The following is a 26,462-nucleotide window of genomic DNA, read 5'->3' on the forward strand; positions in this document are numbered from 1 at the left end:
TGTAGCTGAGAATAATTCAAGCAGTCCACCCATCACTGTTTTATATACTTATTGTGTTGCCCTCAGTGGGACAGGTATGCCCAGGTATGGGTCCTGTGCACACTGTGTCACTGGAACCAAGCTGTACCGAGCCGATGAGCCCATAACTAGGGCAAACCATTCCTGGGCTGCTTGTGTCTGGTTCAGGGGAGGCCCGGCTTGGTAGTTGAGGCTGGACTGTTCCAAATGAACCAGGGTCAAGAATGATTTGCATTTAGCTGGGTCCAATCTGAAGGTGGCATGGTGTGAAAAATAACAATGGACTGGGATGTGGTCCGAGTGATTAAAAGTGGCTGAGATTAACTCAAGCATTCCACCCATCACTGTTCTGTATACTTATTGTGTAGCCCCTAAATGGGACGGGCATGCCCAGATGCTGCTCCCGTGCTCACTTTGTCACTGGAACCAAGCTGTTCCTGGCTGACGAGCCCATAACAAAGGAAAAACAGGTTCTGTGTTGCTTGTGTTCTGGTTCAGGAAGAGCCTGGCTTGGCAGTTAGGCTGGACTGTTCTGACTGGAGGAGGGTGAAGACCGATTTCCATATAGCTGGGTCCAAACTGAGGTGGGATGGTGTGCAAAATAACAATGGATTGGAATGCGGTCTACAGTGACTACCAGTACCTGAGATGAATTAAAGCATTCCATCAATCACTGTTTTGTGTACTTAATATTTTTTCACATTAGCATTCTGAAACTACCTGTAAGAATCTGGAAGTAATGTCAAAGCCCCACTGGCTCTCAAGTGATAACTGTGTGTAATAGTTTTATCCTCTACATTTAATTTGTGCAGTACTTAGTTATGTCTGTGAATAATGTATTTTTTCTTTTCAAGTACAAGCACTAACTGGACAATGAATTGCTGTTGTTGCTATATGCTCCACTGAGTTATATGTCCCTGCATCACACCACCTCCATAATTAAGCCTTGGATTAGTCCGCCTAGCTACCCTGAGGGTCAAGTCCTAAAGGGGAATACTTGATGATCTGTTCTGGATCCAACAATATGGTCCACATAGGGATACCAAAGGCAAAAAACTCTCACTGTCACAGTTTGAGTCCAGTTACCCCAGATTGCCCCAGGACTGTAAATGATACCCACAGAAAGCTGCAAATGAAGGTCCCACTTGAGTGTTAGTACATATGTATACCGTAGCTAAATGGATTTCTCCATAGGAGGCATCCTCTGTGAACATGAGCTGTAGTCATCAAGGCAAATATATGAACATAGGTCAGTTTTCAAACTCGCAAGAATCAAGAAAGTATAATCTGCCCACTTCTTGAAGAGTTTGCTGTGAGTTATGTTTGTCATTTCTTTTGTTATTTCAGATTAGCTGCAATCCTTCCACGATACATGCAATAGAGTCTTGTAATAACAGTTCATCACAACAAAAAATAAAATTAATTATAGATTAAAACTGTTAAAACATTGACCGGTTCATCTTTTATTTACACGTGTCTTATGTTTAATAAGTGCAATGCGATCTAGAATCGTCTCTTTGATCCTCAAGTACCAGGCAGCCGTCAAAAACTTTTACATTCCAAACACCACACAAGGACTGTCTAGGACTTACAAATTATTAAGGTATCCAGGTGCCCAGCCTCAAACACAAAGGTTTAACCATTTTTAGGATTGAGCCTGCGTCGCATGCGCTCGCCCATGCATATCGCTAGCAAGGCGCTTTAGATATTAGAAAAGGGGTCGGAGCCCTTTCAACGTCACATCAGTGTCTTTCATTGGCAAGCTGGCTTGCCTGTTAAAATCCGCTTCTTTTGAATAGTGGAAGGCACGCATACGTCATGCCTTTTCCGGTGGTTAGCCCTTCTCTAGCGCAGCAACCAAGTACAGAAAACATGCGAGGCTCGCTGGGTTTGTGGACTACTTTTTCTCTGTTTATTAGTGTGAACTGTAGCAGCACGATCGCGCGTTTTTTTTTTTTTTAATGCAAGAAAAATCCGGTTGGGAGTTTACAACTGTGAACAGCTGTAACTCCGACAAATGCGAGACCCTAGTGCACTGCAAATGCTTGTTAATCTTGTTTTTTGTCGGCATCACAGAAAAATAAAACATGTGCCTCAATTTCATCTGACAGCTTACAAACAGGGCATCACTTACTAGTTGGTGTACCAGTCACTGAAACTCGGGATGGATGCTATTGGGAAAATGCCCAACCGAAACTTAATTTAAAGGGTTCTAGCTAGAGATGGGTAGATAATAGTCCATAAAATCTTCAAGTTTGTAATTCTATTTCATGGTTAAAAATCGCTGGTCAATCTACCTATAGTAGATGATAGCTGCAGTTTTTCTTAAGTGCAGTGCCACATTTTTACCTTCACAATCCTTTTGGCATTTAAAGGAAGAGAAAAAGTCCTAGTCCAATATTCTCTGACAACCAGGTCTACCAGTGTAGTCTTTACCCTTTTCAGCCAAGGGATCTTATATGTTTGGGCTCTTTCTGTGACATCCATGAGTCCCTCCCAGTATAAAGGCAGTTCCTTAATGGTCCAAATTCTAAGTTAGTAAAAAACTGGCCTTAGGTTTGCATGCTCACTTATAGTTTATAAGCCAGGTGGATCTTATAAGCACTATATGGGCACTTTTGGGCTGCTTCAATAAAGAGCTTATCTAGACATTCTTGTCTATCTCAAGTTTATCCATGTTAGAGGCCCCCCAAAGCTCCAAGCCATAAAGTTGAGCTTATGGCATGGGCTCTGTATATCTCAATAGCCAGTGATACTAAGCTGCCTATGTGGCACCTTGCAAATGTGTCTATCTATGCTGCTCTGTGTTTCAAAAGTGATATGCTTTTAGATATTTGTTCTGGCCATCCATGCAAATCAGAAAGCCTAAAGCTTAAATAGTTGAAATCGTTTACTCTCAAGTTACTTTTGTAGTATTTATGGCTTATTCCTGACATCCAATGCCCTATGAGACTCACAACAATCTCTAATAGTCTAGGAATCCAAAAATCTTATAGGGGGGCTTCCACTGCCCATGGGTGCCCTCCCAGGACACTTTTACTGCTACCTTGGTGCCTCTGGCTTCTCGAGGCAAGGGCGCAGAATATGCAAATTTTGGGAAACCTGTGGGGCTTACAAGGCAAATGTCAGCTGTGTTGTCTGTACAGATTTCCTTCTTTTTTGTTTGATCCTAAGCACCCAATGATGTGCTTATGTTTTTTCTGTGAGGATGTCTCTTCATCAAGTGACACACCACTACAACCAGGGAAACCACACACATGAGCAGCTACCAAAAAGGGATGTATCCATGGGTTCTTTGGGCTGGGCTCGGCAGGGCAGGTCACTTTACATGTTGTTCCTGGTGGAACACTCAGGCCAACAGAAGTGTAAGTTTAGAGACTCTCTGCCTCTATTTTTTTAGGAGACTGGTTTGATGGGCCATTTCAAATTTTGATTGCTCTTCCCCCCGATGTGGAAGAGCAGAGGGGTCTGCCATCCTGCCTCAAACTCCTTGCAGTCTTCCTTGGATGTGCCTCTCAAGACAGACTACACTACCCGCCTGCACTCCCCATGTCTCGCAGCTCCTTGGCCACTTGCAGGTCACCCACTGTCCTCCAGCAGCTTGTGATACCCCTTCCTGAGATATATTTAGCCAGAAATGGTTTGCAGTAGTGCAGGGGAACCCTCTCCTCAAAGTCCATAGCAACCCACCTCTTACGTCCCACAAAGGGAATGGGGAGGACAGTGCTACTGCCACTGGAGAAAGAGACCAACAGAGACCAAGAAACTCCTTCCAATCCAGATAGAGGCTTGTCCACAGTGGGCCATCCTTCCTCTTCTTCTGCAGTTTGCACACCAAATACAATGTTTATGACCTCATAACCTTTAGTCCAATCAGGTAAAACACCTAAAAGTATAACATAATTAAATAACAATACATACTCAAACCAATACTTAACACTAAATGTATGGTCATCTCTTTGTTGTATTAGGAGTAATACAATATGTAATCTCATATGTAATCTTATTTAGGACATTTGTAACTGCATCCCATACCATGGGAGAGATCAGGAGCATTGCATTTGTTGCCAGTTATGGTTTTTGACATTACATTATAGTACTCACTAACCTGAGTGATACACCTCAAGATTCTTGCAGGAGTGATGTGGGTCCCTGCTTCACCGTCACAATCTAGTCTTCTCTGAAACCTCAAATTACCACGCCCAAAAGGGATCAAGATAGAGTCATGGGGAAAGTAGTGCAGTATTTGCATGTGGGTTTTGAAGGGGACAGAGTATAGTTGCAACTGTAAACAAGAGCAGTAGGAGAGACAATGAACAACTGCCAAGAGAAACTCTGATGTATTCCCTGCTGCCTCCACTTTATCATAGTGACATCCACATGTGTGCTACCTTTGTTCTCCAGTATACTGAATGGTGGAAAATTCTGTGGTAGATTATAGGCTATGAGCAACATAGGAAGCAGAGAGTATGCATGCTAGACGTGCGTGCCTACAAAATATAAACACTGATCAGGAAACAACCCAATCAACTGCAAATATAAATATATATGTTTTTTGTCTTTATTCATGGAAACAGCATGGAAACAACAATTTCTTGCAGCGTGCAGCAGGAATTTGCTGTAGCTCGTACCAAAGTGGAGACATGTTCCCTCCTTATTCAATGACTCACTGGAAGCAAGGACTCACTTATCCCTGTTTTTCATTTGGCCCAGCTCTAAAGGGCTGGCTTGTGCCTTTCTTTGATGTGAATGAATTCTTAAAGGTTGGGTTGTACCTTTCTAAGTCAATTATTCTAAGATGTTATTAAAAGAATGCATATCATTTCTGTAGCATCTTACATCTTTTCAACTGCTGTGAAATCTTCACTTGATGCTGGGAGGTCCTCCTAAAGAGAACACTTAGCTTCTGTTCTATTATTTTGTTTTCTTTTAGGGTGTTTGTAGGAAGCTGGCTCTGTATATACTATATCAAAATGAGATATAGTGTGCACAAAGTCCAGGGGTTACCCAAGAGGCTTGACAGTGGCAATAATAGATAATACTAATGCTCAGTTTGTGGTAGTGTGGTCAGCAGTTAGGCTTTTCAGAGGGTAGTGTTAAGCATTTGTTGTATGCACAAAAGCAATAAGTGAAAACACACACTCAATGACAACTCCAGGCCAATCGGTTTTTATAGAGAAAAATATTATTTTGTTCATTTATTTTTAGATCCACAAGATTCATTTAGCAGGTAGGTACATTAAATGAAAGGTACTTTGCATAGTAATAGTTGAGACTTTGAATAGATTCAATATTGTACACAGTTTTAATTAAAATGGCAAAAAACTATTTTAAAAGTAGACTGCAATTTTTAACAGTTCCTGGGGAGGTAAGTACAGTACAGTTTCAGAGGTGAGTACCGCACTTACGGGTTAAATTTCCAGGGTATAGGTAGTCCACCGTTGGGGGTTCAAGGCAACTCCAAACACCCAGCACCAGCAACACATGGCCGGTCAGGTGCAGAGGTCAAACAGGAGGCAAAATAACGTGGGTGCCTATGGAGACAGGGGGTACTCTGGTTCCAGTCTGCTTGCAGGTAAGTACCCACGTTGTCAGAGGGCAGACCAGGGGGGTTTGAAGGAGTACTGGAGGGGTTCAAAGGTTAGTGTAACAAAGGTACAGTTTTAGGGAAAGAACACTGGTGCTGGGGCCTATTTAGCCCCGGTCCCAGCAATCTTCCAATTAAAGCTGGAATCAACACTTAGGCAAAAAGTGGGGGGTGACCATGCCAAAAGTGGCATTTTCCTTCACTGTTCATCTGAAGCAGATGGGGATCACTGATTGCCTCTGCTGGTTGCCAAAGACTACTGAATGAAACTTCAGACCGCTGAACAAACATGTCGTAGAATTCTGGGACCTACTGGACTCCATCTGCCCAGACATCGCCATTCTCACTGAGACTTGGACAAACGCATCTGAACCAGCCATCGCCATCGACATCTCCAGTGACTACAAACTGCTCCGCAAAGAATGGCCTTCTTGCCCGGGCGGCGCCACGGCCATCATACACAAACTCTCCCTCAGCCTGACAACAAACGTAGAAGAACACTCCCCCTTCTTCGAACACCTCCATTTCTCGATACACGCCACACTCAAGTCAACCGTCCGTGGCACCCTCATCTACAGGCCACCCGGCCCCCGTCCAGCCTTCAGCGACTTCATCATTGACACCATTTCTCCTCACGCTCTCACCTCCTCAAACTACTTCCTCCTCGGCGACCTCAACTGCCACATTGAAAATGGCAATGACACCAACACCACTTCCCTGCTCGAGAACCTTGCCACAATTGGACTAATGCAACTGGTCACCTCGCCAACACATATCGCTGGACACATGTTCTATGTCATTTTCTCCAACAGCAGTAACATCACCGTTGACAACACACCAACACTTCACTGGCCACCACTACATCCATTTTACCAACCATCCACCTCCTCACACTCCGAGCCCAAAGCAGCAAATAGAACCAGATCATCGAAGAACTGCTCTCCAACACCATCATCAAGTCTCCCCCATCCCTCACCGCAGACGCTAACATCTCAGCAGGAAACTTCCACCAATGGATCTCTGAATGCGCAAACACCCTAGCACCTCTCAGTAAGACCTCAACTAAACACCACCTCAAGAAGGCCAGCTGGCTCTACCCCGCACTCCAGGCACACCAGAAGACGGCTAGAGAAAAGATGAAGGAACATTAAGTCCCTGGAAGACTTCAAGGCCTTCAAAGCTGCCACCAAAACCCACCACCACCTCATCAGAGTCACCAGGAAAGCCACCCTTCATGACTGTATCAGCGCCACCAACCATAACACCAAAGAGCTCTTCGCTGTGGTCAAAGAGTTTGCCAAATCTCAGTCAGAAAGGATAAGCATCCCTCCATCTCAAGACCTCTGTGACATGCTAACCAACTTCTTCCCCCGGAAAATCGAAGACATATACGTCAGCTTCGGATCACAAGACCTTCCCAGAGGACTGGAAGCATGCTGAGATCAGCCTGCTCTTGAAGAAACCCACTGCTCCATGTCTCAGCTGCATCGAAAAGGCCATCAATGCTCAGCTCCGTAAGCACATAGAGGACAACAACATCTTGGACACCTCTCAATCAGGCTTCAACCACAACACGGAAACCGGCCTCCTTGCCACCACAGATGACAGCTGTTCACTCCTCGACCGTGGCCATACAGTATCCCTCATCCTACTGGGTCTGACACCCCACCCTTTGCTCCAGGCTCCACGCAGCCGGCATCAGTGGAAACACCCTACAAGGGAGACGCTCCTGACAGAACACAGAGAGACAGACTCCCACCTTACCTGTCAAAACCTACAGCTATCAGCTGTGGAGTTCCACAGGGATCCTCCCTGAGCCCCACACTCTTCTATGTCTACATGGCCCCGCTCACATCCATCATCAGGAACCAGAGGATGAACATCATCTCCTACGCTGATCATACCCAGCTGATCATCTCACTGACCGAAAACCTACTTCCAAGAAGAAGTTCCACAACGGAATGGAAGCAATTGCCGTCTGGATGAAGGACATCTGCCTCAAGCTCAACTTTGACAAGACTGAGATCCTCATCCTGGTCCACATCAGCCTGGGACGACTCCTGGTGTCCATCGACCCTTGTCACCCCCCCTCCCACTACAACAAACTATGCGTGCAGCTTCATCTTGGACTCACCATTCACCATGACCCGCCAAGTCAACTCAGTCGCATCCTCCTGCTTTTACACACTCCAACTTCTCCGGAAGATCTACAAATGGATCCCAAAGGACTGCCGCAAAACCATATCCCATGCCCTGGTTACCAGCAGACTTGAATATGGCAATGCCCTCTACACCAGTAGCACTCAGAAGAATCTGAAAAAACTACAGTAAGTCCAAAACGCCTCTGCCAGACTCATTCTAGACATTACCCGCCTTGAACATCTCACCAATCACCTAAGAGACATCTACTGGCTTCCTATTGAGAAAAAAAAAAGTTCAAGCTCCTCGTTCATGATTACAAGGCCCTCCATGACCTAGGACCCCACCTACCTCAACCACCACATCACCTTCCACTCCCCCACCAGACCTCTCCGCTCAACAAGCACTAGCCACCGTAACCCACATACGTAAGACCTCGGCTGGTGGAAGACCTTTCGCCTACCTCGCGGCTAAGAGCTGGAGCACCCTGCCCCTGCACCTCAGACAGTCACCATTGCTACCGCAATTCAGGAAGGATCTTAAAACCTGGCTCTTCAACTGAAGCTCAGAGGACTAACCCCCTTATCGCACAGAGACCCTCACAGGTGAGTAGTTGCGCTTTATAAGTCCTGATCTGATTTGACCCTGCAGCCAATAAAATAGGTAGGTTCTCACTGATGTAACTCTTGTGCTAGAGCAACGAAGTGGGTCCTCGGTATGGTTTACATGGTAAACCGCCCCCAAGATGGCTTCTGAGATGTTGAGATCTTGTGAGATCTTAGATCATCCAAAGTTTAATTGTTACTGAACTCCTCAGAAGATCCACGATCTTTCGAATGCTTATGAGTTCCCATTAGATTGTCAGGCCAGTGCCTACTGACTGCTGACCAACCCACCTTACGCATTTGAGCGGAGTACCCAGATATATTACTAGGCCAACTGAAGGGAATATTAACTTGGCTGAAGGAAAGGTCAGAACGAAAGTGCATGAAGTGTCCTTGAAAGGCTGTTGTGAGAGTTGTGTATTGCGACCCTAACAATATGCACATTTCAGTGTTTTTTCAAATTTTAATTCGTAACAATAACTGCACTTTAATTATTTTTTTCAAATGTGAATTTCTACATTTTTTTTTCATTGTTAAGTTTTCATAACCAACTATATATATATATATATATATATATATATATATATATATATATTTTTTTTAATGTTTTTATTGTATTTTCACTTTAGATCCATTACCATCATTTAACATTTACAGTTTCAGGATATGGTAGATCTGTTGCACAATTATCACACAAATTAACAATAAAACTTAACTTAGGTCTTGTCATTATGCTTAAAGGGTATTCAAATGCGGTTTCTGGATGATCAAATTAACCATGTGGTTTTAATGGACTTGTGTGCCCTGGCTTAGTTATGTTCATTTACTAGAATATGCAGTTATTTGCTTTGGTGGGGGAGACCCAGTTTAGTGACAATTTGTGGTATGTGGGTCCCCTTGACTTTGTGTTCCTGTGCGGGGCACTAGGTCTGCTCTAAATAGTCACTGTGGGCTGCTTCTGGTGGAAGAGGTGGGTGTGGGAGCATACTCTGATTATACAATTTGTCCCGTCCAGCCTACTCGGAGTATGAAGATTAGTTAGGTAAAAGAATGTTTGTCTCAGGGTCGCCATATGTTCCAATTCATGGCGGTTTCTCATCGCTTTTGGCTTCTAGTCTGCTTATTAAAGTTTCCCAGACCTCACTACCTGTATGCTGCTGGTGGCCCTCCCTAGCTGATTTCCGCAGTACCATTAACTCTGCGCTAGACCATCTCAGTGTCATGCTGTGCCAGGTTTTCAGATCTGGAGCTGTGGCCGATTTCCAGTTCATCGCCATCAGTCTTTTGTACATCACATATGTTAGGACTGTGAACTTGTGTAGGTGCTTATGTTTCTTATCTCTCTGTCTCAGACCCAGCAGGCAGGATCTAGGGTCCACTGTGAGCATCAACCCCGTCAACTCTGATACCCCCTCCACTACTCCGCTCCATTCCCTGTGCACCTGGGCACAATCCCAAACCATGTGGTAGAAGTGTGCCAGCGGGGCCTTACATCTTGGGCAGGTTGGGTCTGAGCTGGGGAGCATACGCTTAATCCTGGCTGGTGAGAGGTACATTTGATGTGTGTAGTTAAATTGCGTGTAGCGAAATCTGGGATTTCTCGATACCCCCTGTGTGTGATGTAAAGCCTTCGCCCACTCCTCTTGCGAAATTGGGTTTGGAAGAACAGCGTTCCACCTTACCCGTGCATTCTCCAGGTTGGGTGCAGGGTATTTATTCAGGGTTTTATATAGATTCGACACGACCTTTGTCTGGCTGTAATATTGCAGCATGTGGTGCAGTACGGGGGAGATCATTGGTTCTTGGTTTCCTGCCAACTACGTCTTCTTGATGGAATGGCATATGGCATATAGGGGGTCATTCTGACCCCCGGCGGTCCAGGTTGGCGGGAGCACCGCCAACAGGCTGGCGGTGCCCCGCAGGGCATTCTGACCGCGGCGCTTTGGCCGCGGTCAGAAGAGGAAAACCGGCGGTCTCCCGCCGGTTTTCCGCTGCCCATAAGAATCCTCCATGGCGGCGCAGCTCGCTGCGCCGCCATGGGGATTCTGACACCCCATACCGCCATCCTGTTCCTGGCGGCTCTGCCGCCAGGAACAGGATGGCGGTATGGGGTGTCGTGGGGCCCCTGGGGGCCCCTGCAGTGCCCATGCCAATGGCATGGGCACTGCAGGGGCCCCGTAAGAGGGCCCCACTTTGTATTTCAGTGTCTGCTTTGCAGACACTGAAATACGCGATGGGTGCAACAGCACCCGTCGCACCTTCCCACTCCGCCGGCTCCATTCAGAGCCGGCGTCCTCGTGGGAAGGTTGATTTCCACTGGGCTGGCGGGCGGCCTTTTGGCGGTCGCCCGCCAGCCCAGTGGAAATCCCAGAATCACCGCAGCGGTCTGACGACCGCGGTGCGGTGTTCTGGCAGGGGTAAGAATCAGGCCCAATATGTCATAAACTGCCTAGGATTTACTGAGGTGAGGTCCTGTACCGATTCAAAAGGCATTAATTTTCCTTCCTCAAAGCAGTCACCTACCGTCACTATGCCCGCCTCTGTCCAGGCCACTAACGAGTGTTTTCTTTCCCCTCTTTCCCAACCAGGGACCATACCTAACTGAAGGAGCTGCGAGTAGGGGAGCACGCTGCGGCCCTTTTGGATATATCTCTTCCAGCATGCATGCGCCACTAGCATAAGTGGTTTGTTGGTCGCCCCCTTCGGAGACCTGGTTGCCAGCCAAGCGACCAAGGGTGCACTGCGCAAACTCGTCCGTACCCATGCCGACACTGCCAACGTGGGTCTATGCATCCAGCTTAGTATCCCCTGTAGCTGTGCAGCCGCATAGTAGAGTTCAAAATTAGGGGCACCCAGGCCACCCGCAATCACTGGGCGCTGCAGTGTAGTGAGTGCGACGCGTGCTCTACCCCACCCCCCCCCCATATGAGTTGCAGCAAAGTTCCGTTCAAATCTTGGAAGAAACTCCTGGGGATCAAGAGCGGCAGTGCCGCAAAGTAGTATAGAAGCCTGGGTAATATCAGCATGTTTCCTATCGCCACTCTGCCCATCGGTGATAGTGATAGTTTACTCCAAAAACGTAACAACCCTTTTATGGAAGCCAGTGCTCTCCCCAAGATTCCATCTCTAAGATCCTCAGGTCTGTGATATATTTGCACCCCCAGGTATTTGAATGAGTCAAAGCACCATTTCAGGTGCCCAGTCGGGGATGTTTCTCTGCTTGACAGGGGCTTTATGGTCAAGGGGAACACGCACAATTTTTCCCAATTCACTACAAGTCCTGACATCTCTCCGAATTCGGTCAGGAGTGAAATTACTAACGGGATCGTCTCGCTTCCCTTCCGCATGTATATTAAGGCGTCGTCTGCATATTATATGGTGCGCCCCATTCCTGAGTATACCCCAGCTGTCCTCCATTATCCGCAGGTGGGTCGCCAATGGTTCCATTGCTATTGCGAATAGCAAGGGGGACAGGGGGCATCCCTATCTGGTGCCTCTAGCAATCGGGATGCTATCAGATACAACTCTCCCCATTTTCACACGAGCTTGCGGGTTAGAGTACAGTGTCTGTACCCATTGTATATAATTAGGGCTGATTCCCATTTTCCGCATGGTGGCGAATAAGAAGTCCCACCTTAGTGTGTCAAATGCCTTCTTGATGTCCAGTGAAAGCACCATTTCCTCATACGCCTCCGGCGGAGTGCCCCCCAGCACTCCCAGCAATCTGCAGATATTTAAAAAAGGTGTTGCGTTTGGGGATGAAGCCATTTTGATCGGCATGTATCAAAGTGTGGATGACGGGTGCTAACCTATTAGCCAGTATTTTACCCAGGATTTTACAGTCAGTATTTAAGAGTGAAAGTGGCCTTTAGGATTTAACGTCCGTGGGGTCCCGCCCCTGCTTAGGTAGGACCACTATCATAGCTTCTCTCTGCGTGGGGGGCAATGCCTTGTGGTTCCAAGCCTCCTCAAATACTTTCAACAGATGAGGCTTTAAATGTTTTGAGTACTTTGCGTAGTATTCTAAAGGAAGGCCATCTATTCCCGGCGCTTTGTTCCTGGGCATCTGTGCTAATACTACGTTCAATTCTGCTGCGCTCAGAGGGGCCTCTAGTTTCTCACCATCTTCCTGAGATAGTTGTGCCAATTGAGATCCTGCAAGAAAGGATGCGAGCTGTGCGGATGTACAGGCCGCTCGTTTGGCATAGAGGTTCGTATAGTATTCCCTGAACGCCCCATTTATCTCTGCTTGCGTGGTGACTGTCTCGCCGTTGTCTAGTTTTATGGCCCCTATTGGAGACTGCTGTCGGTCCTCCTTCAGGAGCCACGCCAGCAGCCTGCCTGATCTGTCACCCTCCGACTGTAGCCCCATTAAATGATATTTGTGGTCGTGTCTACGGAGGCGAGAATCTGCTTCATTATATTTTATACGCACCTCTTTTAATGCGGTATATGGTACCACCCTCCTTGCCACCGCTGTTTCAAGTGCTCTCAGTTCCTTTTCTAAGTTGCTGATCTCCGAGTGTAGGGTGCACCTAACCCCCCCAGGTGGACGACATGCAGTACCCCCTGACTACCACCTTATGCGCCTCCAACTCTGCCGCTCGCTAGCCCGCGGAGTCTGTGTTAATTTCCCAGTACTGCCTCAATGTCGTGTCCAGTCCCTCTGCGTATGCCTGATATTGGAGTGCTTCTGGCTGTAGTCGCCATGTAGGGATCACTGAGCGTCCTCTTCCCCATTTTACTATCATTCTGAGTGGTGAGTGGTCAGATAGTGTCTTAGCCAGGTATTCTGTCCCGTTAGTCAATGTGCATATATCCGCAGTGCCCCAGATTTTATCTATTCTAGTGTGTACTTTGTGGGGTATGGAATAGAATGAGTATTCTCTCTGTTTGGGGTGTTGCATGCGCCATAAGTGGTATAGTCTCATACCTTCCGCCCACATCTGCAAAGGGCTCTTAGCACTTCTGTTTGTTATACCTTTCTTGGGGGGGTTTGATCTGTCCAGCACTGCATTTGGTAAGCTGTTAAAATCGCCCCCCCATATGGCCGGGGCTGCGGGGTTTACTAGTAGTGCCGGGGAGAGTGTACCCAGAAATCCCGCCAATGTGTTGTTGGGGGCGTAAATCCCTATAATCGTTAAGTGTCTCCCATCTAGTTGTTCCTCTACTATGACCGAATACTATTACGTATCTGCCCCCTAGGTCTAACTTATACGAAGTTCGGACAAATGGGACGCCGCCTGCTATCTATATCAGTACTCCCCTAGCAAATCCTGAGTAGGCTGTGCCTATTATCTGCCCACCCCATTTCCCGCGGATCTCCTGTAGCTCAGGCTCCAGTAAGTGTGTTTCTTGTAGGATAGCTATGTGAACCCTCTGGCGCCTGAGACGTGCGTGCACTTGCGCTCTTTTGCCTGGCGTGCCCATGCCCCTCACATTCCACGTGACTATTTCATATTGGTGTGCATGTACATTAGTGCGTTGGGACATGTATTATTGTGTGGTGCACCTTCACAATACTCATTCTGGATTGCGACTTCCTTCCGAGCTCCCCCCCATTTCGCCGGGTGCGCGTTTAAGACTGACATCCGCGGTAGTAAACCCTGTCCACTAAATTGACCTATAACATAAAACTTAACTCCCCCCTCCCCCCATTCTAACTATTTCCCTTAACCAACTACTATCACGCATTGAAACACACCACACTCTACTATTTGGTGAGGCCTGTATCCGTACGAATACCTGTGGGGGAGCCATTTTAGGTGCCAGATGTGTCCTTTGTACGGAGCTCACATCCTTCCACAGACTTAGTCTGCGTGTATGTACATATGTAAGTGTGGGCGCTCCCGATATGTTAGCCCCCCCCATTCCGTATGCACACAGATATTAATCAGCGATCACAGCAGGTAGGGATTAATTGTTCAAAAGATACTCTTTACAGCCAACATGACTGGCAGTTCGGTTCCTGCTGCGGTCCCCCTTCTGTTCCCTAGCCGCTTGCTGCCCCGACAGGGCTGAGGAGGCCGTCTTGTTGTTACCATTCACAGTTCGTCTGCAGTTCTAGGGGTGATCTCCGGGCCCCTGAGCGCTTCTGTAATCGCGGAGTCCGAACTGGCCGAGTCCGAGCCCGCCAGGGGGCCCGACCTGAATGTCTCAAAAGAGTTCTGCATGAGCAACGGGGTTTCTTTCAACACTTTTGCTCTTGCCTCCGCTGCCTGTCTCTCCGTGGGTTGACCCCTGGGGCGTCTCCTGATGCGCTTCCTCGATGTGGAGGTCAGCCATTCCTCCTCTTCATTCACTCCTTCGTTAGTCTGCGCTATGCCTTTAGCGTGCATCCAGGTCCAGGCGTCTTCGGGGGAGGTGAACATGTGGGTGCGATCTTCTGAAATTACTCTCAGTTTGGCAGGGAAAAGGAGAGCATATTTGATATTGTGCTCCCGAAGTCGTTGTTTAATCTTTACATAGGAGTTCCGTTGTTTCTGTACCTCTTGTGTGAAGTCTGGGTAGGCATGGACCACTGAGCCCTCATGTCAGAATGGGCCTTTGCTGCGGAATTGCTGCAGTATCAGGTCTTGGTCCCTATAATTTAGGAATCTCGCTATTAATGGTCTGGGTGGTTAACCCGGCAATGGCGGTCTTCCCGGGACTCTGTGCGCCCTTTCAACAGAGAAGAACTTCGAGGGGGACCCACTCAGCACCTCTTTAATTAGCCATTGCTCTATGAATAGTTCCGAGCTCTGTTCTGGTAATTTCTCAGTTAACCCTACGAAGTGAACATTTTTGCGCCTGGATCTGCTTTCTGCTTCTTCGGCACGCCGCCATAGGATCTTCACCTCTGCGTCCAGACGCTGAATTTGTTTCTGGTTTTCCGAGACCATAGGGCTCGTCTTGCCCAGGGTGTCTTCCATCGTTTTCACTCTCTCTGACAAGCTCCGATGGTCCACTCTGAGTAGGTTCAGATCTTGCGATACTGTGTCTATTCTGAGTTCTAGCGAGGATTTAGTGTCCATGATTGCCTGTAGCACTTTTTCGAATTGTATAGAGTGGGATTGGAGTGTGCTCTCCAGTGTCTGCAAGGTTGGGATTTGCTGTTGGTCGCTGGGCGCCAGGCCAGGCACATTTCGCTCTTGATTTTTAGCGGACTTGGACTTCCCAGCCATTGTTTTATCTTTTGAGTAACTCCCCCAGCAAGGGGGCAGCTTTGTTATGCGTTTCATGACCAGCCGGGCGCCCCTAGAGCACCGGTTCTTCTTTCGGCGTATATTGTCCTACTGAGGCCCCTATAGCCTGCCTGTGGGCCCTGTCTGTCAGATCTATCTGTGGGACCTTGTGCTGGATCGATTGGATCAATTGGGGGGGGGGGGGGGGTCTTGCTGCTACTGGTTGGGTGCTCCGGTCCCGGGGTGTGTGCAGGTGCTCCCGCAGGGTGCCCAACCTGTGTAGAGCCTTTGGGGGTTCCAGGCGGCCCAGATGCCCGCAGTGGTCCACCACCGACACCGCTCCTGCGCGTGTCCGTAAGCCCCCGCCAACGTAGCGCAGGGAGGCCTGCAGGGGAGGTCAGTGTTATAGAAGGCAGTGGCACAGGGGGGGGGGGAGCCTCCTGGTTAATCCATCCCCTCGTCTATTTTTTGCTGTCCATATTGTTGCCCCCTTTTCATTTTTTCACTATCCCCACGCCTCTGGGGGGGGGGGGGGGAGGCAATTATTTCCTTAATTGGGCGGTGGGGGGGCCATCCCCGATGTGATTGGGCACTGCACTCTTAGATCGGGTGAGCGCCTGTGAGGCCCATGCAGCTTCGCGACAGATTCCTTCCTTTACCCCCTGCGCCCATCTCCTTGTGCATTCGGCACGGCCGGGCCGTCTCCGGCGCCCAGCCGCAGCACCACCGCACTGCCGCACCCCCTCGTGTGTTCCGCGGGGGCGACCCACCCCACAATGGAGAGCCGGTTCGGTTCGGCCCGGCCCGCCGACTCGCTCTGTTCGGATCCACTGGAGGGGAGGGGGGGGGGGGGCGCCAAGGTGAGGGGAGAAGCCGCACTGATGCACGGGCTTCACTCCTCAGGGCCACCCCGAGGCCCCCGCCTCTTACCTTCGCCCCTGCTGCACCGGGGCACTCCGATCTTCTTTCTTCGGGGGCTCGAGCCTCCGAGGCGCCGCCACTACACGGCCCCGCTCGCGCGCTCCCCGCTCTTGTGCGGCTCCGCTCGGTCCCCCGGTTCCGTGGTCGACCCCGGGGCCGGTTGTGCTCATCAGGGCTCCAATCTCGGAGCTCACTGCTAAGGCGTCCGAATCGGTCGCCATCTTGGCTCCTCTCCTATATATATATATATATATATATATATATATATATATATATATATGCAAAAAAAAGTTAATATTAAAACATAAACAAGAGTAGAGTTAACATTTAGATGTCCTTAAATACATTAAGTATTAAAAAAAGAGTAACAAATTGAAAAACAAAATGTTTGTTAAAAATAAAAAATAATAATTAGCCAAAATAAAACTATAGGTACTTCCCAGGCCAAAATCATGTCACTCCAAAATAAATGATATAATGAAACAATAGCAATCTGAAATTGAGGAGGTTGAAACAGTATCAAGAGCCACCTGCAAAAATATATAACATATCCAATTTCATGGACCTTAATTTCTTGGTCATATAATAGGTTCAAGAAATAAAAATAGAATAATTTTGGACTTCTTTAATCTCAGAGATGCCACCATGTAGCTCATACTCTCAAAGCAGCTGTTTTTGAGTCCCTCCTGGCTGTCAAGAAATGGCTTGCTCTTGGCTAGTGTCCAAGAGTACTACTACCAGAGATTACAGTATGAGACTGAACAGAAAAGAGAGCGCTCATGGCGCAACATCAAAACAAATTGTTTCATGGAAGGAGAGGTGAATGTCACGCATGATCTCTTTTCGCCAGAAATGGAGATCATAATTATAAAATAATGACAAAATGTTATAGGAAATATTTAATACAGCGACTGAAGGGTGTAAGCATAAGCAAGACGTAAAGAACTTTGTGCTTCAAAAACAGTGTTAAGCGCTTGTTACTTAGATGTATGTGTACCCTGGCTATAGGTCACAAATTTGAAAATTAATACCAATGAACCAACCTTTCGTCCTGCAAGTTCAAGTGATATAGAAAACACTACAAAATGTCAAAACTGTATCAGTAAGTGCTACGCAAAAAGGTTGTTCTTATTCAGAAGAGGTAATATGTCACTTCTGCAAATCGGATTTAGAGTCATAAATCCAAGAATCTTAAAGTGCTGTTGAAAGTACAAGATTAAGTGATTTTCTACTTACAAAATGTCCCAAAAGATCACCATACTTGAATTCCCACACAGGAGCCTGCAGTTTAAAGACCTCAATTGTGTCCTCATCTTTCATTGCAGGAATCTGTCCATCGGGGTAGCCAGTTGGGCAGAAGGTGTATCGCGCTTGACAGTATGGGTCTGTTTTTGGACGGTAATCAAAACGCCTGTATTGTGAATGTTAAAGGAAGGGTCACTTTGGCAAGAAAAATGTATCAAAATCTCATTTTATTCCTTGAAAAACAAACAGTGCACAATAACGAGAAAGCAGCAGTGTGGTATGGTAACCAATGGCTTCACCTGGCTCCATTCAATATTATTTTCCTTATTCCAGATGAACATGGCAAGTTCCTGTCCACCCTGCCCTGACAATTCCCTCTGATGATCCTTAAATGGAATAATTCTCTATAAAGGACCAATTCTAAATGACGTCTTAGCCCTCCTTAGCCTTACACCCCTAAATTTCCTTACTATTAAAGTCTCTATTTCCTCATGTGCCAATCCTAACGTTCTTCTTCTTCATCTTCTAGCAATTTATTTTCCTTATGTTTACTTTTGTCTACCAAAGTAACTGACGTCCTTTGCTTCTATTTAATGCTAATGCTATGCCTTCCCCTCTTAGTTCTATTGCTACAACACTCATTACCAGTTTTCCCACTTTTTCTGTCATCATACATAAGTGGTCTCAATTAGGGGAGGGCAAACTTGCGTCAGTTCTTAAATTACTAAAATATAAAGCATAATGACACACATCTGCACGTAATTATGTGTAATGTGTCTCTGGAGCCTTGCCCTCAAAAATAACATCAGAGATGCATTCTCTTGTAAAAAAAAATGTAGAACTGGCATGACACGTTGTGCATGCATGCAGCCCTTTTAAATGCTCAAGCTTGGTCCTGCCTAGCTTTACCTTGTTTCCCAACTTCTGAGGCTCATCCACCCCATTCTTGTACATCTTTCCCTTTTTTTCAACTTAATTTTTACTCTTCATTTCTCTTTGTCTGTCTCTGTGTTTCTATTTTTCATTTTTTGTTCCATTTCTACCTACCTTCTCTCAGCTATGGCAAAGGCAGGCAGTACTGCTATGCCCTCCCAGCCTAATGTGGTCGAGAACAGCACAAGGGTTGAATGCCCTGGCACAATTGTAGCAAGGGGGACGCACTGAGGGCCATATTTATGACCTGGTTTGTATCACTTTTGCAACATGCAACACAGTGCAACAGCAACGCAAACCGTAGTGAGTTTTATGAAGCCAAGTAAGGCCATCTCACGTGGCCCTGCGTGGCTTCATAAATCTCGAGTAATGTAACCCAGCGCAAATCACTGCGTTACATTACTCTGTACCAGGTAATGAGTTTCCGTGAGTGTTGCATGGGTGTTCCCATGCAACATCTATCGATTTTGAAGCATTTCCAGATTTATAAGGACTTTTAAGTATGGGAATGAGCCAAAAAGATACGCCTCCCCAGGAGAGATGTAATGAGAAGAAATATGTTTATTTATCCTTGTTTTCCATCTTTCTAAGCGTGCTGCATTCTGCAGCACACATAGAAAGAATACAAAGCCTCTCAGGGTTGTTTTTGTGCTGGAAGGTGCCCCTTTTGGCACAAAAACAAACCTGCATGTAACAAAGGCACCCTTACACCATGGTACAAGGATGCTTGCGTTGGCTCAAGCCTGCCCAAAGGGAGCCAGCGTAGGAGGAAGGACAGGAATGTGAGGTATTCTTTCAAAAACTGGGCATTCCTGCCCTTTCCCTGTGACACAGGGTAGCACAGCAAGGTGACTTGCTGCGCTGCCCTGTGCCACAAAGCCTATAAATATGGGCGTTCGTTTTTTTACACATGGTGCCATCTCCCCCATCACTCCGACAGTAGGCATTAGGCCTGGTGAATGCTACTATCTGACACAAGCTGCTGTAGGGGACAGTGCAGTGCTCTAGGCACTGCCACATTGGCACAGTGGCAGATGACACAATGCTGGGCTGACATCATTGATTGGGAGCATGACCTGGCCAGTCTGCTTGGCGTGGATGTGGCAGAGCAGAGTAAGTAATGTTTAAAAATGTTTAACTTTATAGTTATTACTTTTCAGAAGGAATGATTTACATTATAGCTAAGTTTAACTGATATATATGTAGATATTTAAATCTATCTATTGTTACTGAAAAAACAAAGATCAAAGTGATGTTATAGATAGTATTTGTATTATTACAAGACATAACAATTTAAAACCAAAACAATTAGACTGAAATTCACAATTTTTACTGAGCTAACTATACCATGCACCCTCACCGTGCACTGCTTATAACCTTCTTTATCCTTCATGACATATTAAATGACATAATTGACGACATTACTGATGAGGTCTCAAATGTCGTAATTGATGACATCATTGATCCCATCAACAATGACTTTATCAAAGCTACTGCTCTGCAAATAGAAACAGTGTAGCACTGGAGACAAGTCTTGTCCAGTATAGTTTAAGTTATATAGAGGACACTTTAGCTGCCAGTGAAGTGTTAAGTGTAAGCAATACTTCTTTAAAGCAAGGTAGAAACTGAGAACAACTAGTGTGAGTTGCAGCCATTTGTTTCTTTTTATTTTTATTTTTTATTTTTCCAATTTTTAGCTCTTGGCACATTCTAAACATTGCGCCATAACCACATCTGCACACATCGGCTGCCCCCCCCCACACTACTTCATGATATCCCAAGGTTCAAAGGTACAGTAGGTGTGCCTCATAGATATTCATTGTGTTCCCAGTGACTGTGCGAATACTGTTTCTCGTAGCCTAGCCTCCCCCACCGCTATTCCTGAGTACCCAGGGAGACATCCTGCCCCGTTTCTTCAAGTTCAGCAATCCTTGCAAGCATCCCCTACCATGCGAGTATATCCTCCTCAAGGTGTTCATCTCTGCTAACCTGCCGTAAGCGTATTTCTTCTGCCAATGCCCATTCATTGATGTCTTTATGGCACCTCTGCATGCTGGGCCCCTGCGCACTCATCCAAGTAAACGTAACACTCTTCCTGGCCAACACCAGTATCAACTGCACAAATTTCCATTCAAGTTTTTTACCCTTTTTCTCTTAACATTCCCAAGAAGGCACTGCCGGGGTTCGCTCAAATCTCACCGCCCCCACTGCTCCTAAAGTTTGGGCCACTGCCTCCCAGAAGGTTTGTACTATATGACAGTCCCAAGCTAAGTGTAGGAAGGTTGCTGGTCGTGCATTGCAGCAGTGGCAACTGTCATCTCTGCTAAGATAAATTCTATGGAGTAAGGCAGGAGTGACATACGTGCGATGTATATAGTTAAAATATATCAGTTTGAATCTAGCGTTACAGGTCCCTTAACGGAGCAAAGCACATATTGCCTTCCACTGCTCCTCCAACGGTGCGTTCAGTTCGCCGTCCCACGCCACTCGAGCCCTCATAACAGGCATGGGCGTATCTGCAACCATGGCTTTATATATGTGTGATTGATGTCTGCTCCCCTGTATTCCAGGAGTACTCAAAGCATTACAGATAAGAGTGGGGCCTCTGGGTGAGTGGGCATATGTTAAGAACTGTCCCTGATTCAACCCGAAGGTATCCCGTGCTACCTCAAAAGTTATAAAGGTCTCACTGGGGTAGAGGTCTGCAAGAGGTAAGCACCAAGCCTCCTGCCAGGGTTAAGCATCCACCGTAGCGGCCAAGTTTCAGAACGCCGGAAGATCCCAGAACTCAAAGTCCTGTGCAAAGGGTGCGCAATGCCGACTACTATCACCGCCTGCATTCAGAGCTTTGCCGTGTGTTGTATTTGGTATGGAAGTGATTGTTCACCTCTGCCCTTGTGTGTAGCAGCTGTGTCAGGGTTTCATGCCGGGTCATCCCTGAGTAGGTTTTTTTCCCCAATGCTCACCCTCCGTTAACCAGAGCGCTGGGTATTGTAACTGGGAGGCTAAATAATAGTACTACAAATTGGTTAATGCCAGCCCTCCCTGCTTGAGGGGGAGCTGAAGAGTCTCCCGTTTGACCCTGCAGCGGCCCCCCCTCCCATACCAGAAACGCCAGCAATGAGTGCAGACGCCTGAAGACCGAGTGAGGGAGTGTATCAAGCGAATTTTGCAAGGTGTACAAGCACGGAGGCAAAAATACCATCTTTGCGACCGCGACTCGTCCCATTATTGATAATGGGAGGGTGTTGCAAAAGCGTACCGAGCTTTCCAAGCCTGAGAGCACCCTCTCAATGTTGAGTTGATTACGGCGCTGGGCCGTGTGGACTATCATAATCCCGAGATATCGGAAATGGTCAGTCTCCCAACGCAGGGGCATGATCGGCAATGCACCCAGTAGGATCCGCTATAAGATCCCCAGGGGAATATCAGAGATTTGTTTTAATTAATTCGTAAACCAGACAAGTACTCAAAGGTCGCTAGCTCTTGCATTAAGATAGGAAGCGAGACTCCGGGGTCCCGCAGATAAAAAAGCGTATCATCAGCATAGAGCGATAGCAGGTGGCATGTCCCACGGAGAATAATACCCCACCTCTCCATGTCCCGTCTAAGTTTGCATGCCAAGGGTTCCAGGGCCATTGCAAATAGCAGTGGTGACAAAGGGCTCCCCAGCTGGGCCCCCCTCTGTATCTTGAGACTGTCTGAGCACTGTCCCCCCATTCTGACCCTCGCCGACGGTTCAGTGTATACGAGTTCAACCCACCACTGCAACTGAGGTCCCACCCCAAAGGCGTCAAGGACCTGGAGGAGGTAAACCCAGTTGACTGTATCAAATGCTATGGCTATGTTTACCGATACCAGTGCTAAGTCCCCATCGCTGTCCTCGACCCCATGAAGGACATGCATAAGCCTACGCGTATTCGCAGAGGTATTTTGTCCCGGTATGAACCCACACTGGTCTGAACGGACCAAGTGGGTCACCTCGGTAGCGAGTTGCACTGCAAGGATTTTAGACAGGACTTTAAATCGAGGTTAATCATTGTGATCGGGCGGTAATCAATCAATCAATAATTTATAAAGCGCGCTTTGTACCCGTTAGGGTTTCGAGGCGCTGGGGGGGGGGGGGCACCGGATCAGAGGCTGCCGTCCCAGACTTAGGGATCATTGCTATGAAGCCTTCCCGCATTGAGTCTAACAATATCTTGGCTTTGAACGCTTCATTGTAAGAGCCACGGGGCGAGTACCGTCGCAAACGTATGATAGAATTCGCCCGTGAATCTGTCGCTTCCCGGCCTCCCCCCCAATGGGAGAGATTTAATGGCTACCATCACTTCCTCAAGAGTAAGGTCCGCCTCCTGTGCCAGCAGTCCCGTTTCACTCAACTGGGGGAGACGCACCTCCGCCAGATAGTCCCCTAATGTGTCTGAGTCTGGGTCCTCTGGGTTCTCATATACTCTCTCTAGGTGATCCCTAAATACTGTGACTATATCATGTTGTGTGTTCGCTTCTCTGCCCCGGGGGTTCCTGAGATGGAGTACTAAGGAGCGCAGCTGTTCCAGTCAGAGGATCCATGCAAGGAGCCTCCCGGAGCTATTATCTTCACGGTGTAGGAATTGTCGATATGATTTTAAAGTGTAGTGCTCCAGCCTGTCTCTGGTTTCAATCATCTGATGTAGCAGGTTAACTTCCTCCTATTGAGCGTTGGGACCCCGCTCTGCGCCCTGCTGGCATGTTGCCAGGACATCCTCCCTATCAGTCAGCTCTGCTTGAAGGGTCTTCCGTACTCCACATATAAACCCCATACATCCTCCCCGGAGCACAGTCTTACATGCTTCCCGTTCTGTCACGTGCCTGTGCGTGGACCTCCAATTATGTTCCATGTATTATGTTAGTAATTGTGCCAGTGCGCGTCTACCCACCAGATCCTGAAGAATCTCTGAAAGGAACCTCCAGCTATCTAATGTGCAAGAGGGACAGCCCCATTGAATTACACGCACCACAGGGACGTGGTCCGACAAATATCGTGTATTTGTCGGACCACAAAGATACCTGCTGTACTTTGGGGGTGGTATGTTGAGTGGGCAATATGCGATCAAGCCGACTGAAAGTGCAATGAGTAACACGTGTATTACCTACATTCTGGGTGGGTGTCTCTCCAAATATCTGAGAACCCAAGGTGTGACATTGTGGTCTTCAAATCTGTTGTCATTCTTGGCTTGGTCCCCTGTCTGGGGGTGTGTCTGTCGAAGTCCCCCACCCAAAAGATATCAGGCCCCATGTGCCTGGTCAGCTCACTAGCTAAGGCGGGGTAGAATGTTGGGTCGTCCGTCTTAGGGGCATATGAATTGAGTATTTCCCATTGGTGACCCTCCAGGGTCCCTCTAAGCAGGATATATCTGCCTCCATAGAGTGCAATGCAAAAGGGACCCCCAGGGCTATCCAGATGTGTACCCCCCCTTGCGAAAGATGAAAAAGTAGCATTATAGTTCTGCCCTCTCCATTTTTTGGCCAGTTTCTGCGCTTCAGCATCCGTCAGATGAGTTTCCTGAAGGCAGGCTATTCTGACTCCCCGGCACTTAAGCAATGACATCACCCTGTATCGTTTGGTGGCCGTGCCAAGTCCCCTCACATTCCAGGTGAGAAGTGTATAACTATTCCGGACTACCATTGTGTGTGATGTTCTACATGTCTCCCTAGTGTGGGTGTCTTTGTACCCTCCCAATCATAGTGTGTAACAAAAAACAACCTGTGTAACTTCGATAACCAAAACCAGAACTGCCCCAGTAACCTCCCCCTCACCTGGACAACCGTAGCATGAACATGCCTCTATCAGAGCCCACCCTCTGCTGTGTCTGGACGTTGACACAGCCCTTACCGGTCCAACCGGGACCTTTCCACTAAAGAGTCCACTCCCCAAACCAGTTTCTTACACCATGTTGTCATCCTGCTGTCTGCTTACTGTAGCGACCTGGTCATAAATGAAACACACCTTATTGTCTGAGCATTGCAATGTAGCAGTTCGCGACCCATCAACCCCGGAAAAAGTAATTCCAGTATGTCCGCTTGGCATGCTCATGTTCTTCACTGCGTGGCTGACTCCCCAGTGCTCCAAACTGGCAACTTTACGCCTCCAGCACTGTGGCTCTCAGTTCTTCAGTAGGAAAGTCCCACAAGTGGCCACATCTGACGTCGTCATTCGGTCGGAGCACCAGCTGCACGAGGCAGATTTCCCCAAGGGCCCCCGCTCTGGTGACCAGCTCGTCTTCCCCCGCGAGCTCGACTGCGACATGCGCATAGCGTTATCCTCCTCTGTATGGATCTCTTGTCTGGTTGACGCTTCTCGCCCGCGAGATTCACCAACAGGATCGGTAGGAGCTCTAGCTGGTCGCTCGTCCCCTGTCCTTTTCCCTCTCTTGATTTCTCGGCTTTGGACTGTGGTTTCCGGCACCTCAATTTCCAACCAGTCCCATACCTCTTGTGGTGTCTCAAAGAAGTGTGCCTTGCCATTGAGGAGGACTTTCAATTTGGCAGGATATAACAACATATATGTGAGCCCCATGGCCTTTAGTTTCTGTTTCTCTGCCAAGAAAGATTTGCACCGTTCCTGCACCTGTTTGGTGTAGTCAGGGAATATGCCAATAGTACAATTTCCATATTGTGGGACTTGCTGTTCCCTGGCTGCTTTCAGGATACAGTCTCTATCTCAGTAGTTAAGAACTTTTGCAATAATGGCTCTTGGAGGGCCCCCCAGGGGGGTGGAGGGGCCAGGGCCCTATGTGCCCTCTCTATGACAAACAACTCCGACAGGCCACGGGGCCTCAGGGATGATCTGAACCAATCCTCCAAGAAACGCTCTGCCGCAGTCCCCTACGATTTCTCCGGGAACCCTAGCACCCACAAGTTGCTGCGGCGGGAATGTACCTCTGCATTCACCGCCCACCTGCCAAGCTCGGCTACCTCGGCGTTTACAGTGGTCATCTGTCTTTTAAGAGAGGCTATTTCCCCCTGGTGAGACCCTATGTTAGTTTCCGCTGTGTTTACTTTCTCTGTGACTTTGCAGAGGTCTGTTCTTAGTAAATTAATGTTGATGGATACAGTCTCTATCTGTTGTTTCAGCGCCGAGCGGAGACCCTGAATGGAGTGCATCATGTCCGCTCTTGTGGGCTCCACAGTGTCTCCCCACAGGAGGGTCTCCATTGTTTTCGCCTGCATGCAGGGCTAGCCGCTGTGTGGATTGTCTTGGGGTAGTATATTGTGTAATGGTGCGTGTTCCAGCCACTTTTGCCGCTTTATCTTTCCACATCTCTGCACTTCTTATGTACCCCAGTAGTCTCAGGGTGGCCCCTCTAAGGGGCAGAGGTAATCTGTCCCAGCAAGAGCCCCCTTTACTCCTCAGGATGCTTTTTCGGATGGCACCCAGCCGTCACCCCGTGAGATCATTATTCAGTGCCCCCCAGGCTTCACTAGTTCATTCACCAAAGGGGTGCTTCACAGCCCCACGTCCTAGCCTCAAGCAGCAGTCAGGCCATGGGCACCAGCGATTCCAATGCATGCTGCACAATGTGGGCCTGCCCCACCTCAGATGGTATGCCCTAACGGGCCCTTTGATGTTACTCGTGCAGATACAGGGCTAGTCCGACAGGCTCAACCCGGCTTCCTTTCACCATGGTCCTCCACGCACCTCCTTCCCGACCCCCTGCCACCAGCTCTCACCTCCGATTCAGCACTCCACTCCAGGTGAGTGCTCCATCCATTCGTCCGAGGTAGGGGAGCGCGCCCCAGCAGCACAGGCCTCCGCCTGTGATCTGCTCGCCACTTGGAGGGACAAGGCGCTTCGCCCCGGTAGGCTGC

General features: G+C 47.9%; 1 protein-coding gene across 1 annotated transcript in view; it reads right to left on the reverse strand.

Moving 5' to 3' along the window:
* CLN5 (CLN5 intracellular trafficking protein) overlaps positions 1-26,462 on the reverse strand; it is a 181,272-nt gene that overhangs the window by 100,778 nt on the left and 54,032 nt on the right. Inside the window, exon 2 of the mRNA XM_069205256.1 lies at positions 17,670-17,844. Coding sequence (XP_069061357.1) covers positions 17,670-17,844 — 175 coding nt within the window. The remainder of the gene's footprint in view (positions 1-17,669; positions 17,845-26,462) is intronic.

The sequence above is a fragment of the Pleurodeles waltl genome, chromosome 8 (assembly GCF_031143425.1).
Source record: "Pleurodeles waltl isolate 20211129_DDA chromosome 8, aPleWal1.hap1.20221129, whole genome shotgun sequence".
Lineage (NCBI taxonomy): Eukaryota > Metazoa > Chordata > Amphibia > Caudata > Salamandridae > Pleurodeles > Pleurodeles waltl.